At 40.0% G+C, this 15,092-nt stretch overlaps 1 protein-coding gene across 1 annotated transcript; it reads left to right on the top strand.

The window, feature by feature from the left end:
* The first annotated feature begins 2,699 nt into the window (after positions 1 to 2,699).
* kcnv1 (potassium voltage-gated channel modifier subfamily V member 1) lies at positions 2,700 to 13,462 on the top strand. The gene is made up of 3 exons (XM_064338938.1): positions 2,700 to 3,234; positions 5,535 to 6,502; positions 12,950 to 13,462. The coding sequence occupies exons 2-3, from the start codon at positions 5,557 to 5,559 to the stop codon at positions 13,459 to 13,461; spliced, it is 1,458 nt and encodes a 485-aa protein (XP_064195008.1). The 5' UTR covers positions 2,700 to 3,234; positions 5,535 to 5,556; the 3' UTR covers position 13,462.
* Positions 13,463 to 15,092: the final 1,630 nt, after the last annotated feature.

Raw genomic sequence — 15,092 nt, 5'->3', positions numbered from 1 at the left:
ATCCCCTTAACATGTGGCCTGAATATGTTTAAATATAGAGAACTATATTTAGAAGAGGGGAATCTCCCAAGAGGAGTTATTCTTATTTCTCTCTCAGTAGCTACAGTGAAAGCTGATTTAAATGAAGCATTTTGTCTTGCACAGTTGCCCATTGTGTGTCTGTTTTAAACACCACTGCTGGGAGTCTTTCCAGTGCCATTGCACACACAACCAGCAAATATTTTCTAAGTTATAGTTCATATAAAACCTACAATAAACCACATCATCTTTTTTAAAATTAACTACCTGTAGTTCATCATAAGGTTAGCCGTTTTTAATCTGCTCAGATGAAATCCCAATTTGAATTTCAACTTTAACAAACACAAAATTGTATTTCGAGGGTAAAGACAACACTGAATTATTTCAAATGAAGTATCATTGCTTTATATCCTTATAGGTATGCCAAATGCATGGTCTGTAATTGAGATTCTGTTATCACAATTTGTCACGATTTGGCTTACCATTTCTTTCCAATAAGCCTTTTGGTAAGCAATCTATTCAGCATATGGTGTTGTTTAAAATGCATATCAAGCTTTTAATTACACAAAACATAAATGTAAACAAGGGTGGCACAATGGTGCAGTGGGAAAAACGGAAATAAACCACGCAAATGGTGAGACTCATCCAACTGCAGCACAATAATGTCAGCAGTTCTAGGCTAGCAGCAGTTGTAGAGCATCTGCAGTTCCAGATCGTGCATGTGTAACATGTAACAACACCTGTTGTACATTAAATATCTGTTACATCAACACTGAGCTATCTAAGCAGTTTGGTGTAAATATGCACCATATTTATTCAATCTATAAAGTGTCATCACAAGTGTTCAACTCAATGAAGACATTCGCAATGGTTTTGCTACAGCAGTTTTGCTATGGCAGTGTAGCTGAAAACATACTGCAAGACCATTTTGACCCAAGATCAAATTGAATTTTACCAAGTTATGCGATTGATGGGGAAGCTAGCGTAATGCTGGCTCAATACTTGGCTAGAATGAGAGAGACTAGAATGAGTATCTGGTTGCTTGGTAGTAGGCTATCTATGGTTTTGTCTATTTGCTGGAAATCGTGAAGTAACCTTTCCATATTTAGATTTTTTAAAAATTAGATAAAATACTGATACTTGGTGCCATTGTATCAATACTGTATCTCAGGAGAAAGTATCACAATGTTGTATCGATTTTCCCCAAGCCTTAGTGTTCATTTACATTGACAGACGTGATAGGCCAATGTTGAGGCCTTTAGATGTAGCTCATTTTGGCTCTGTGTTTCATTACAGGTGATGGCAAGTTCTGAACATATCACTGTTGTCTATGATGCTGTGGGGTGGGCATCGCTGGCACTATGGAGGAAGCGGCATAGTAGGCTATTTTATTTATTTACAAGGCTCTCCTTGTGAAACGTCCTTATTATCTCACCATAATTCTGTCCTATAAAACATCTAATTGCTGCACACAATCCCAGGAATGCATTAGATTAGACACACCCTGAGTAGCCTACAGACCTGGGTAGAACTACACCATACATATGGATATAAACTCCAGGGCTCACTGAGGCTGAACTAGCCTACTTGATACTGCTCAGGCAGTTTGAAGCTTTGGTGGCTGGTCTGATTGCAGGGGAGAGCATATGCACCTACTCAGTATAACCCCTCACATTAATATTTACTTGCAGTACTGATCTTCTCTGTTCAATTAGTTTGTCTGTTTGTTTTTGCTTTTTTTTTACATTCATACATTTATATACATTCAATTTGTATATCAGAATGCCGTATATTGTTAAATGTTACTTTTTATATTATTAGGCTACTTTTTATTTTTGGCCATGCAAATTGAGAAAAACTGTTGCAACATACACCACTGTGAAAGAAACCTTGGTGTCAGTTGGTCTATCCCTTCATAAACAGAAATAAAAAGAAACTAATCTCTGATTGTAGTCGATGTATTATGTCTTACTGAAACATGACTGAAAGTGATTGAAATGAGTCCATGAGTTAAATGAGTCCTCTCCTTAAATACTGCTTATAGTTAAAACTCCTGTCTGTCCACGAGGAGGAGGTGTTGCCATTATTTACAATTCCTCTATTCAAACAACCCCCGAAAAAAGTATCAATTTGATTTATGAAAAAGTAACCAAGAAGTCATGAACCTTACACAGGCAGACGTTGGTTGGACTCATATAAAAACTCTGTTACAGCTTTTACTGTGTAAGTACTAACAAAATCATTCAGCCCCATATTCAGCTGTTACTAGCGTACTGGATAAACCCGCATCTTATTTATTTAATCTTATCCCACGCGTTATGGTATGACTCTGAACATCATCTAAGCAGTTGTGTTACAGTCATAATAATCCATTTTGGGCAAATAACGGTACCTTTACTGGAAGGCAAGGGTAACTAATTCCATTGATAAGCTACCACTGATTTTAGACTACGCATGGTCGACAAGTCATATTCAGTTAGTGGGTAATTTACTGAAGCTTCCAAGAGACTTGATTTTTAAATGATTGCATCTGCAATAGCACAAATAAATCAAATGAGCAATAAAAATTGCTGCTAATTCTGTTCTTCGTTCAGGAAGAGGAATTCATTTACCACGTCCACGTGACGAATATTTCACTCGTCACCAAAAGGAGGAATAAAACTTTTCTGTAAAGACCACGCTTCAAAAGCATTCAAAAGGATAATCGCACTAAAACATTACTGACACAAAGGGAAATCAATAAACCGCGGAACCAAAGCGGATTGATTTTCAGAAAACTAGAACGCACCTAAATTTCACTTGGTTGTATTCAGAAAGAGGAGTTTGTTGCCTAGCAGCGGGAGTTGTCCTCTCATTCGCCCGTGGGATCCGCTCACTGAACATTTTTAAAACAGTGCTGCAAGTAGCCTACCTGCGCCAGCAGAACCAAGAGAACATTGCTTTGCAGCGGGTAAAGCTGGAACGTTTCAGGATGTGCATTTGCTTAGCAAGGCTTATGTAGCACATGGGCCAAATCATTTTAATTATGAACATCGTCGGTACCTAATTTGTTTTTGTAATTAAATTTTTTTTTTGTTTTTTACGGATTGCCGTGGTAATATCCAGTTTTCCGTTTCATATAGGCTACATGTGAGTCGAAAACGCATTGCTGGAAGTGGAAGATGACCATCCTTAATTCTTTTCAAATTTAAAATGACAACAACTTTCAGTATATAGGTACGAGGTTTTTGTTTTGTTTGTTTGCATGGGATGACTGCGAATTATTGTGGCACACTTGGTGTGTTTGAAATAGAAGCTGAAGTTAACTGGAAATTTCAGTTCTTTTAAAAACGGGATGACGGGATTGTCATTATTTCATAAGGTAGCCTACTCTAACTTATCTGCCTATATGTTTTCGCAAATGCGTAGGTCACTTTTTATTGATAGGCTGTTGATTGCTTTGAAGTAGACATTTTGAAGACATGATGACATTTATTGCCATAAAGCAACAACATCGTCCGGGAGTAATACCATAAAGCAGTAATACATTGTTGTAAAGGGAATCATTTTGGATTGCTTTTTATATCTTTAATATTCTGGAGAAAAAATATTTATTGAACCGTGAAATGTTAATATGTTTGAACATTTTCCAATTTGTATTTAATTCATTAATCCGGTTTCCTGTGATCTAAAATGGTCATTTTCCTTTCAAGTGGGATAGATGCATTTCACTAATTAGGAAAGTTATAGCCCAATATTTTGTGCGAAGTAATGTTTAAATATTTGAATATTTGAATTAAAAATAGAAAGTGGATAGTTATCTCCTATCCTGATGGTATATAGTTATATTTTCTATGTTTCTAACATTTCCTCATCTTGCCAAGTACTCCTTGAACAATCATTCCATTAATTGCAGTTTATTTGTGAAATTGTTGATTTATGGGAAATGTGTGATATCATAGAACATGAAATTTTATCACACAATCTTTTAAAGTTTTTTTGTTCAAGGTAAAATTATAGGCTAACTATTGACTTCTGTCAACTGCTTCAGGACTAGAACCACAGTGTACACTCCTTTGCCTGGGGCTATGTCATGCTACCATCATCAGCAGTAGCAGCCTCTTGTGGTTCCCAATCTTTTAATTTGTGAGAATGGGATGATGTCACTTTGTCTTAAGAACACTCTGCTAGGTGATGAAACTGAGGAAAAAATATGGTTGGACCTACAAAGCTTTGAAAAAATCAGTCTTGGAAGGCCTCACAAATTGGTGTGTCTGGTATGTGCTACTAAATGCATTTCTATGGGTGAATTTCTCATTTTCCTGAATACTTTGAGCTAATTTCTGTCACAATGTGATATTGATAGTTTCATACATGTGAGTCAAATTATTTTGTAGTGGAGGTGATATGTCAGATATTCATTAGCATGTCTTTGTATATTTTCAGTGACTGGAAAAAATAATATAACTTATAACTTATTATTATGTGCAATGGTAGATTTGTTAAATATCAGCTGTACAAATTACATAATTGCTTGAACCATGTTTTTTTTTAAATATTTGATATTATTACTGGGTATCCCAATGGTTCATCACCTTTTGTGGATCAGACATTAAGTCAATGCAGGTCTTACATCACTTATGAAAAATGTTGTGTAGCTGAGTCTTTCAGTGATCACAGACAAGACAGGTGGTGTAGTCTATATTGCATTACACACAGAGAAGAAAAAAATTACAGCTACCAGATACCTCAAAAAAGGCAAAGAGTATTAAAACCATGTCCCCAAATATGGCTCCTCGTCTTTTCTTCACTTTCAGTCTTGGCTCTTGGCATCAATCTTATCTTGTACTCACTGATTTTATTAAATATGCAGGCCTCAAAATTACTACCATGACAATGTTATATAGAGTGACTTACCAAAGAGGAATTAATGATTACAAGAATAGCACCACTAGTTCTATTAATTAGGTAGACCAGCTAAAATATTTAAATCTGAAAGAGGAGGTCTGGAGAACTAGGACACTGCCACGGGCTCCTCATTTCCCCCAGCGTCTGATTTTTGATGAGCCAATCTGAGCAGATTCTGCAGATTCATTCAGGGAATGATTCTTTTTGCTTTGGGAGTTTTTATTCAAGAAAAGGGTAAGAACTAAGGATGACTTCTCAAAAGCAGAGTTGCATCTGTTCAGCATTTGACACGGGCAACACGTGGGACGATATGGAACACCGATGTTCTTCATAACATTCAAGACAAAAATGGTAGTTGCCAGATAAAATGTCTGTTGTTGCCAAACTCTTTGTTCTGTCAGCCAATCTGCTTTTTCTTTTTGGTTTTAAAAGATGCAGGCAAAAATATGTGTGCTTATTGTTTCCAAAAACTGTCATCATTTCCTGGGGGGATACTGGTGGGGTGACATGATGTTTTCCTTGCTGATTAATGTTCCTGTGCTTGGTTTAAGTTTATTGTTTCTTTACAACTATTGTTGTTGATGGCTAATTGTGCATTATTTTTTTTTTTGCTCCTACTCATCACCCAGGTCCCCTGTAGGAATCCTCATCATGACCAGTCATTCCTCCAGCCCCATGGAGGTCTTTGGGGACTGTGGCTCCCTGCTATCTCTGGAGTCCAGCGTGTTCTACAGCGAGCCCCTGCTGCCCAGTGAGGACTCGCTCGACTTCTTTATCATCAATGTGGGCGGCAGCCGCTATGTGTTGTCCCAGAAGTTGCTGTCATCATATCCAGAGACGCGCCTGGGCAAGTTGGCCCTCTCCCCCACCCGTGACTCTGCCCTGGACCTCTGCGACGACGTCAACCTCCTGGAGAACGAGTTCTTCTTCGACCGCAACGCCCAGGCCTTCCGCTACATCATGAACTACTACAAGACGGGCCACCTGCACGTGATGGAGGAGCTCTGCGCTGTGTCCTTCCTGCAGGAGATTGAGTATTGGGGCATTGACGAGCTGAGCATCGATGCCTGCTGCCGCGAGAGGTACTACCGGAGGAAGGAGATGAAGGAGTCACTGGACATCCGCCAGGAGGCTGAGACGACAGGCGGGGAAGAGGAGGACTTCTCGGGCGTGGTCTGTGAGGGCCTCCGGCAGAGGCTGTGGGAGGTTATGGAGAAGCCAGACTCCTCGCCGGTGGCCAAGACCTTCGGCACGCTGTCCATGTTCTTCGTGGTGATCTCCATCATCAACATGGCGCTGATCTCGCTGGACTTCGGAACGCTGGGCCCACCGTTCCTGGATGCCCTCGAGTATGTGTGCATTGTGTGGTTCACGACAGAGCTGGCCCTCAGGTTTGCCTGTGTCAAGGATAAGTGCAAGTTCAGCAGGAGCGTCGTCAACATCATCGACCTGCTCGCCATCCTGCCCTTCTATGTGACGCTGGTGGTAGAGAGCCTCCATGGCGGGTCCTCGGAGCTGGAGAACGTGGGGCGCGTGGTGCAGGTGCTCCGTCTTATGAGGTCGCTTCGAATGCTGAAATTGGGGAGACACTCCACAGGTATTCCATATCTCCACCCCTACCTCCACCCTGTTATATGTTTCCTGCTTGTTGCACTGTGGATATCATAGCTATATTACACAAAACATCTTCACTCTGTTTCTTTCTAACCCCAATGACTGACTCCTTAAAGGTACCGAAGGCCATTTCAGTGGTTTGCATTACGGTCATACACATCTAGCTAATTGGAGATTATGACCTGCCATCAACAGTTTTACTTAACATTATTTGCTTAACAAGAAAATGCAAGCATTACACCTTTGAGTGAGGTTTACTAATTATTGATCGCGCCAAAAAATAAAAAAGTCACGCTTTTAATTTTTAGTTAAGGACAAGGGAAAATGTTAAATGAATACTTCCCTATATTTTGTTTTACCAGGAAGAAAGTATGCATTTGCGAATGAACTGCAGGCATTTTTATCAGTTCTGTCAGACCATTATTGCATTGAACCCTCGGCTGAAGAGTGGCACTCACAGAGCTGAAAAAGCTGTCTTCATCCAATCAAACACTTTCCCTTGGGTTTTATTTGCTAATGGAAAATGATACAGGGGCTTGAGGCCTGATAGAGGGGCCTCACAGGCACTTTTAAAAAAAGGGCCCTCTCCCTCTATTTCATATTTGAAAAGTAAACATTACTTTGATATGAAATTCTTTTGAGTGAAGAGCAAATTTGAATTATAAACTATTCTGATAAACTTTTCTGTGTGTATACAGCAGTATAATAACAATGTTCTTGAAAAATGCATCATTAAAAAAATTGGACAAGTTGAGGAATTAATAGTATAAACAAGGATTAAACAATATGATTACAATGTTTGACCAAACTAGGATAAGAATTTCTGTACTTCATAAAGGACACAACAGGGAGGAGTGAAAAACACTTCATAATCAAAGGCATTTTTTTTTGCAATGGAGATGTTGGTCCCGGGTTGGGGGGTTTGCTACAAGCCAAGGGCTCTTCTGAGGGTTTTGAGCCAGGATAGGCAGAATACCTTTCATCATTCACTTTTTAAAACTTGCCAACCCAATGACAAAAAGCTACCAAATCTCATACGGCTGACTTTGATCTGAATTTTGGAAAGGGAGGAGAAGCCAGTTTCCAGATGCAGAAGTCTTGAATAATTGAAGGCGAGTGATGTCACACAGCCAGTTGGAGTGATTCATATTAAATTGCTTCTGCAAGTAAACTGGTCTGGAGAGAGCTTCCACTTTAGGAGTGACAAGTCATTACACTGTAAAAAGCAAGAAGAGATTAAAAACATGAAATGTTCCTGTGCATAAAGATGCTTTGTGACCTAACTTTTTTTTTTTTTACGTTATCTGCAGCTTCAAGATTCAAATAGCATTCAAAAATTTGGTTGGAAAATGTAGTCATATAATCTGATGTTTCTGATACAGCCTCTTAAGATGTTTTTTTTTTTCAAAAGATTGCAAAAGGTTATCCATGTTTGGTTCACATTTCACAGTGGTCAGTTATTAAACATTTCAAATGAAAATTTATTTTTTGATTAATTGCGGCATAACCATGAATTAATAGGTGACCTATGACAAAGAAACTAATTTTACGGTATTGTGAAATGCTATTGACTGCTTGATCAGTCTCTTTGGAACCCAGGGTTTTTTCATCAAGCTGAGCTGTCTTTAGAATCAAGATGCATCCTTGAGCCTCCACTATGCTATTACTTCTGTGAAAGGATCTAATTTGTTTAAATATGAGTATTGAAGCTTAATTTGCACATTTGACCTGTATTTCAAGCACCTACATTATAATATAGGCCTATCCCGACAATGCATGTGTATCAGAGCCACACACGCAAAAGCGTGGGCTGTAAGCATGTAAGCTGTCATCACGCCTGCACGTATCCATGCATAAATACATAAGGGTGACTAATTGAATGAAAAACCTGAATACATGAGTGGAGAAACACAACGAATGCAGATGCTGTAACTTGGCCATCCTGTTTATTTGCAGCTAACTAGTGCTTTTCCATCTTGCAGTGTTCGTGAAGTCTTCTGCGAACAGTATTCACTGACACATAGCTACATGTCTGCCTCCTGAAGAGTGTTCTCTGATCTTTCAGGTGTTTGGGGGTTTTTCTGCATTATGACGATAATCAGCTATGCCTACTAGAGCCTTTGTGATTACTGAGCTCACTAGTGCGCTATTTCTTCTTAATGATGTTCCAAATAGTTGATTTTGGTAAATCTAAGGTTTGTCCTATGTCTGATTTATTATTTCTCAGCCTCATAAGGGCTTCCTTGATTTTGGTTCTGGTCTTCGTGTTGACAAATGCCAATAATACCTGCATACAGGAAGCAGTTCAACACATGTGACGAACCAGAAACACCTGAGAAGCCATTTGTCTGAAATGCCCTCTGCGTAGAAAGTGCTGTGATTTCTATATGCTGAAACCAAAATGGTTAAAAATACCCTTTATTAAAAGCTAAAACTCTGCATTTGAACCACATTTGTTTGATTACAAATGAATTATGGGGTATGAAACAAATAGAGAAAAAATATGGAGCTCACCAGATATGTAAATGATAAATTTGTTATTTTCAGAAGATATTTTAAGCTTTTTTGCCGTGTAGTACAGTTAGGAGTTAAAAAAAGAAGCACAACAGTGTTCCAACAGTGAAGTATTTTACTAGTCCCATGGTGGTGTATTATATAATTTTCTGGCATGGTTTAGGTGTCCATAATCCATAAAAGTTTGATGTAATTTTCTGCTTAATGGGACTGAGCGATCATCTTAAAAAAAATAAAATAAATAACAATAATAATATTAATAATTAAACATTACTAATAATGCCTTGCTTTTATGTAGTCCTTTGTCTCACACTCAAAGTGCTTTACAGTGATGAAGGGGAAATTTTCTGCCACCAATATCTATACTTTGCGATAAGTGTTATGGGATCTTTAATGACCACAACAAGTCAAGACCTTGGTTCCACATCTCATCTGAAGTGTCTATTATATTCACCCCACTTTTTCTTACCTGGAGGATCAAACAGGCCACTTTGATTGTTAGATAACTGCTTGACCTCATCAGCTAATATGGTGGTCCTACACTCATTAATTGACTTTGCATTTAGTCTTTTTTGTTCCAGAAGTGTCTGAACCACTTAGAGAGGAGGTTGCTGTTTGTTACGGTGGAAAAGGAGCTCAGCCTATAAAAATCATGCATTAGTTCAATATGAGATCAATAAATCAGCCATGGACATGTGCTGTCACCTTTAAATGTGTAGAGAGAATGTTAACATGTCTCGTTCCAATACAGTTTTAATATTTCAAGTTGTTTAATTCTGTACTCAATAGCCAACTCCATAGTCACCGTCTCTCAAACTTCTCAAACAGGCAACTGTTCCTAAAGATGAAGAAGACGTGTGCATTTGCAACTGCATTTTTGATGTTTCCGTTTGTCATGCACAGCCTGGGCATTGATACAATGTGTGTGCTTTCGGTTTCTGTTCTCTTACTTTTTCTGAGTGGAGTATCAGTTGAACATGTGAGCTTGCAATCAATTGCAGCTAGTAGCTTTGGGAAATTAGTGATGGTATAAAATTCCAATTTGGTTTTCAGAAGTGCCTCTCGATTGTTCAGAAATATGATGTAATGGGACTTTCAATTCAGTATGGCTTTCAATACCAACAACAGAACATTCAAAAATGGAGCTTGCAAAATGCCTGCTAATGTCATGACTGTGGATTGAGCCAGAAGCCAGAAAATGCAGCATGGAAAGGAGCTTTGTCACTGCAGGGATGGGCTGGCTTTGTTTTGTTGTTGACACCAGATCATGTCCAAGCTCATCCAGTAACTGGATTATGGGATGACTTGGAAGTCTGTGAGATATTCTTACCTTCTCCTCTGACATGGGATACTCAATTTAGAAAGAGTATAATTTCACAAATGTATTCTACCATGCTATTGATGTCTCCTCCTAAGAATGGCAACTACTGCCAGAAGGAAGTTAACACCTGCTTTTCCCAGTCGTTTAAAAATAGACACAATTACCTTTGCCGCAACAGCCGCCAGCCATGATAAATCAGCTGTACCAGGTCATATGAATAAATTTCCATTCTCTCCTCCCATATTTTTGTGGCCTAACATCAGAAAGCCCTAATACACATGCATTAACCCAAACATGTTAATTTTACGGATGGCGCTTTTCTCTTGTTTTACCAATGCAAACCTCCGGTGCGACACCTTAGTAAATATTTTAAATGCTATTTGTCTCATTGGCATATAAAAATAGCCATAAATATATTTATGGCCCTTAGGGCCATATTCAGTAAATCCTTAGGCACAGTACTTTTTGCCTCCTGATACCTCCCAGAGGCATCATACGAAGATTACTTTATTCTAGGACTGGACCTAGAATTGATCCTTGAGGGACACCACATCTGACATTTGAACACAGAAGTGTGCTCACCCAAGTTAACAAAGAAGGGACGGACCCCTAGGTAGGTCTTAAACCAGTTAAGTGCCTGTGACACCCAGCAACCCATTAGATCTGTTATTCTCATATTGCATGTTCAACATGTCTGACAGATTGGGATTTTTGTAAAGTTCCATCCCACAAATACAAGAGGCAGCCAAGGATACACTGCATTTGCCACGTCCAATTTTGACAGTGAAAATCTGGCCCTCTGTATTCATAGCTTTTCATCACTTGGTCTGATAAATTGTTTTTTTTGTCAACTCTCATGAGTTTCACACATAATTTGGAGAAGATCGAAATGTGATGTCGCTTTCTGTGCCATCAACTAATTGGCAATTGCAACTAGAAGATGCCAAGGGACATGGCTTTCCCACTGAAGTTAAAATCTGGAGATCGAGTGTAATTGTTTCCATTTGTGACACCGCTCACAAACAATGCACATGCATTTGAGTGGCTTGCTAAATAGCTGTGTAAGACATAGCCCGGCCTTTTCATAATTACGTTATAAAAATAACTCTTCTGCTGCTTGTTTTGTTCAAAGGTGAGGTTATTTCACATTCTAGTTTTGTGGTTTCTGTATCGTACAATATGTTCCATTCTTACAATATATCCACTCTTTAGAAATACCCAGTATCAAGTGGCTCAGATTTACCAGTTGTTTCTACATTGTACATGGGGCAATGATAGTGGTTTTACACTTGTGCTGCAGTGAATTAAATTCTGTTTTTTGGAAAATACTGTATGATTAAAGTGGTTATTTACCCCCACTGTGTGTGATAGGAGGAACGATATCGTTCTCACAAGCAGTCTGATCCCCAGCTGAGCATTTAGGACCTAATTGAGAACCATTCAAAGAGTGGATATGGCTACTGCATTTATAATTATGTCTATCCAATGCTACCTGTCAATTCATTTTGGTATTATGGCCAAGATATTTATACTGATATTTGTGAGTTCATATCTTAACACTACCTGTGAATTAATTTCACAAGCGCAGATTTGTGGCATACAGATTTAGGAATGTGGATGTTTTGAGAGGGCAGAGGTGGAAGTGGATTTACACTAACACCAGTAGAAGGCCACTTTTGAGCAGGTGAGCTTTTCTGCACCACACATTATCTGTCACAACCAGAGGTGTCACTCACAGCAGGTAACAAATTACCAGAAAATAAATTCACAGTATTAAAATATCAAATCTATTTTCAATTTAACATTCTATTCATTTTATAAGTAACTGGACTTATAGCATCAACAGATAAGGTTATACACAACCTCAGGCACTGTAGTCTTAAAAAGCACACTGCCAAGTAATGAGCTCAGCCAATTTCCAAGTATTCAGGAGGCACATTTGAGTTACCATGACAATTTTAAGTCAGTGTTCGCTCAAGGTTCTAAATCAAAGGGAAGTGTGAAAGCATTGTGCTGTCATTGCACAACAGTCAAAAAGGCTATAGTCAACCTAGATACAGAATTACACTTAGAACATGTTTATTGCTATATACGATTTAATGCAATGAAATCACAGCAACCGTCAATTAACATTTAATGTGTTATTCATTGGGTCAAGCGTGCCTTTGCAGAATGCCACAGTGCCAGTGTTTTTAAGAATATGCCACACCCGACTGTACCTGGCTGTATTAAATATTTGTTTTTATGATTACTGTTCTTTCTGAGTATTGGTACCTCAAAATATATATTTACTTCATTCTTCTCCTTCTATAAATTGTATATATTTTTTATTGTTTCTGTTGCTCCTTGCCATAATTGACAAGTGCTTTTTAAAATGATGTGCTGATGATATTCCATCCATCCATTTATTATCTATACCCGCTTGTCCTGGTCATGGTCATGGGGGGGGGGGGCTGGAGCCTATCCCAGCGTGCATTGCACGAGAGGCAGGAAGCGGAAGATTTTGATATTATTATTATTATTATTATTATTATTATTATTACTCAGAGAGGGGCATGTGGTAATGGTGTACCCATCTTTGCTGCCCTCTCCCAGGCCTTAAGTCCCTTGGCATGACGATTGCCCAGTGCTATGAGGAAGTGGGCCTGCTGATGCTCTTCCTCTCGGTGGGCATCTCCATCTTTGCCACAATGGAATACGCGGTGGAGCACGACCTGCCCGGCACCACGTTCACCAACGTTCCGAGCGCCTGGTGGTGGGCCACCACCTCCATGACCACTGTGGGCTATGGCGACATTCGGCCCGACACCACAGTGGGCAAGGTCATCGCCTTCCTCTGCATCCTGTCGGGCATCCTCATCCTGTCGCTGCCCATTGCCATCATCAACGACCGCTTCTCGGCCTGTTACTTCACGCTGAAGATGAGGGACGCGGCGCTGCGCCACAGCGAGGCCCTGAAGAGGCTGACCCGCAGCTCCGCCTCCGACGTGTCGCTCAGCGTCAACCTCCGCGACGTCTACGCCCGCAGCGTGATGGAGATGCTCCGGCTGCAGGGGCGAGAGAGGGCTAGCACGCGCAGCAGCGGCGGGGACGAGCTCTGGTGGTAGAACAGGGGCGGGGGGAGTTGGGAAACAGGTCATATAGGGGGTGGTTTGGGGATGAGTTCTGGTGGTTGAGCAGGCTGGGGGTGAAAGCAGATCATATGGGGAGTGGTTTGGGATGTGCCCTGTTAGTAGAGAAGGCGAGGGGGTGGGTACAGGTCATATGGGGCATGGCTTTCGGGTGAGTTCTGGTGGTAGAGCAGGCCGGGGGTGGGTACAGTACAGGTCATATGGGGGGTGGTTCTGGGATGAGTCTTGGTGGTAGAGCAGGTTGGGGGATGAGTACAGGTCATATGGGGGTGGTTTGGGGATGAGTCTTGGTGGTACAGCAGGCTGAGGGGTGGGTACAGGTCATATGGGGGGTGGTTTGGGATGTGTCCTGGTGGTAGAGAAGGCGAGGGGGTGGGTATGGGTCATATGGGGCGTGGCTTTTGGATGAGTTCTGGTGGTAGAGCAGGCCGGGTGGTGGTAGCAAGGGAAGGTAGTGGTGTATCAAGGAGTTTGGATTTGTCCTGGTGGTGATCTAGTACATGCCAAATTGGACATTTCTCACATTTTTTCTATTTTGTAGTTTTCCCACTGTAGACAAAGGTTTAATAATGATGTTATTGAAATAGTTTCCCTCTCTGTAAATACACAAAGGAGGAAGAGAGATGTATAGCATCCAGTTTAGAGTTACCCCCTCAAAGTAATCCCCTATGGCTGGCAGAATTATTATGTTTCGGCATCGCTTAGGATGGGCAAAATAGCATACGTAATACTATGTACACATGTATGAGTACTGACACATTGCCCTGGTAACTGTATTTCGTTTAAACAGTATTGAGCCAGAAAGTTGTAAGCATGTACAGAGCCTTTGTACCAGTTATGCTATGAACAGATGGACGGGGGGTTGGTTCTGGGATAGCTGCAATTTAGAAGCATGAAGATAAATCTTGCATTCATATTATGCAACAGTGCAAATTATATGTATGCTATATTATATATGATATATATATATATGTGTGCCCCTTTAATATTATCATGAATATCATATTATTAATTGCTTGTAGTTAATGCCCTTGCTTTTTTTAAAATACTTTAGAGTACGACTAATGTTTTGTTAATTTGCCACTCACCACTTGTTTTCTGCTGTTTCTTGCCGAATTTGTTCTGTAAAATATTTTTGATACCATTGGATGTTGTGTTTCTTATTATCTGCTCTCAGGATAATATTTAACGATTAAAAAGATAATTGTGCTCAAAATTGCTGGAGTAATAAAACCATTCATCTCTCCATGTGTACTGCTCCCCCCCCCGGGCTGAACATTCTTTCATAAAGACACAGGATTGCACAGGTGTGACAGCTGTTGGTTTGTCTGCTCTGTTGCAGAACAGCCAGTCCAGTCCAATGTGACACTTTGTGTGTGTGAAACTGCCCCTTGGACACTTCCTGAGCCTGTGTGGGCAGACTGCGCTACTGTGGGATACGAACAATTCAGCACCATAGGGCATCTTGTCCTTAACTCCATTGTACTATGCTTTTCCTTTTTTCAACGTGTCTGGTTTCACAGTTTCTGTTTGGAGTACTATTTTCGTATTATTAGTCATTATTATATCACTATCACACACTTTTTGGCTTTATGGTTTGGAAAAGA

Source organism: Anguilla rostrata, chromosome 1 (assembly GCF_018555375.3).
Source record: "Anguilla rostrata isolate EN2019 chromosome 1, ASM1855537v3, whole genome shotgun sequence".
In the NCBI taxonomy this organism is placed as follows: domain Eukaryota; kingdom Metazoa; phylum Chordata; class Actinopteri; order Anguilliformes; family Anguillidae; genus Anguilla; species Anguilla rostrata.
This window is presented reverse-complemented; position numbering and strand designations above follow the sequence as displayed.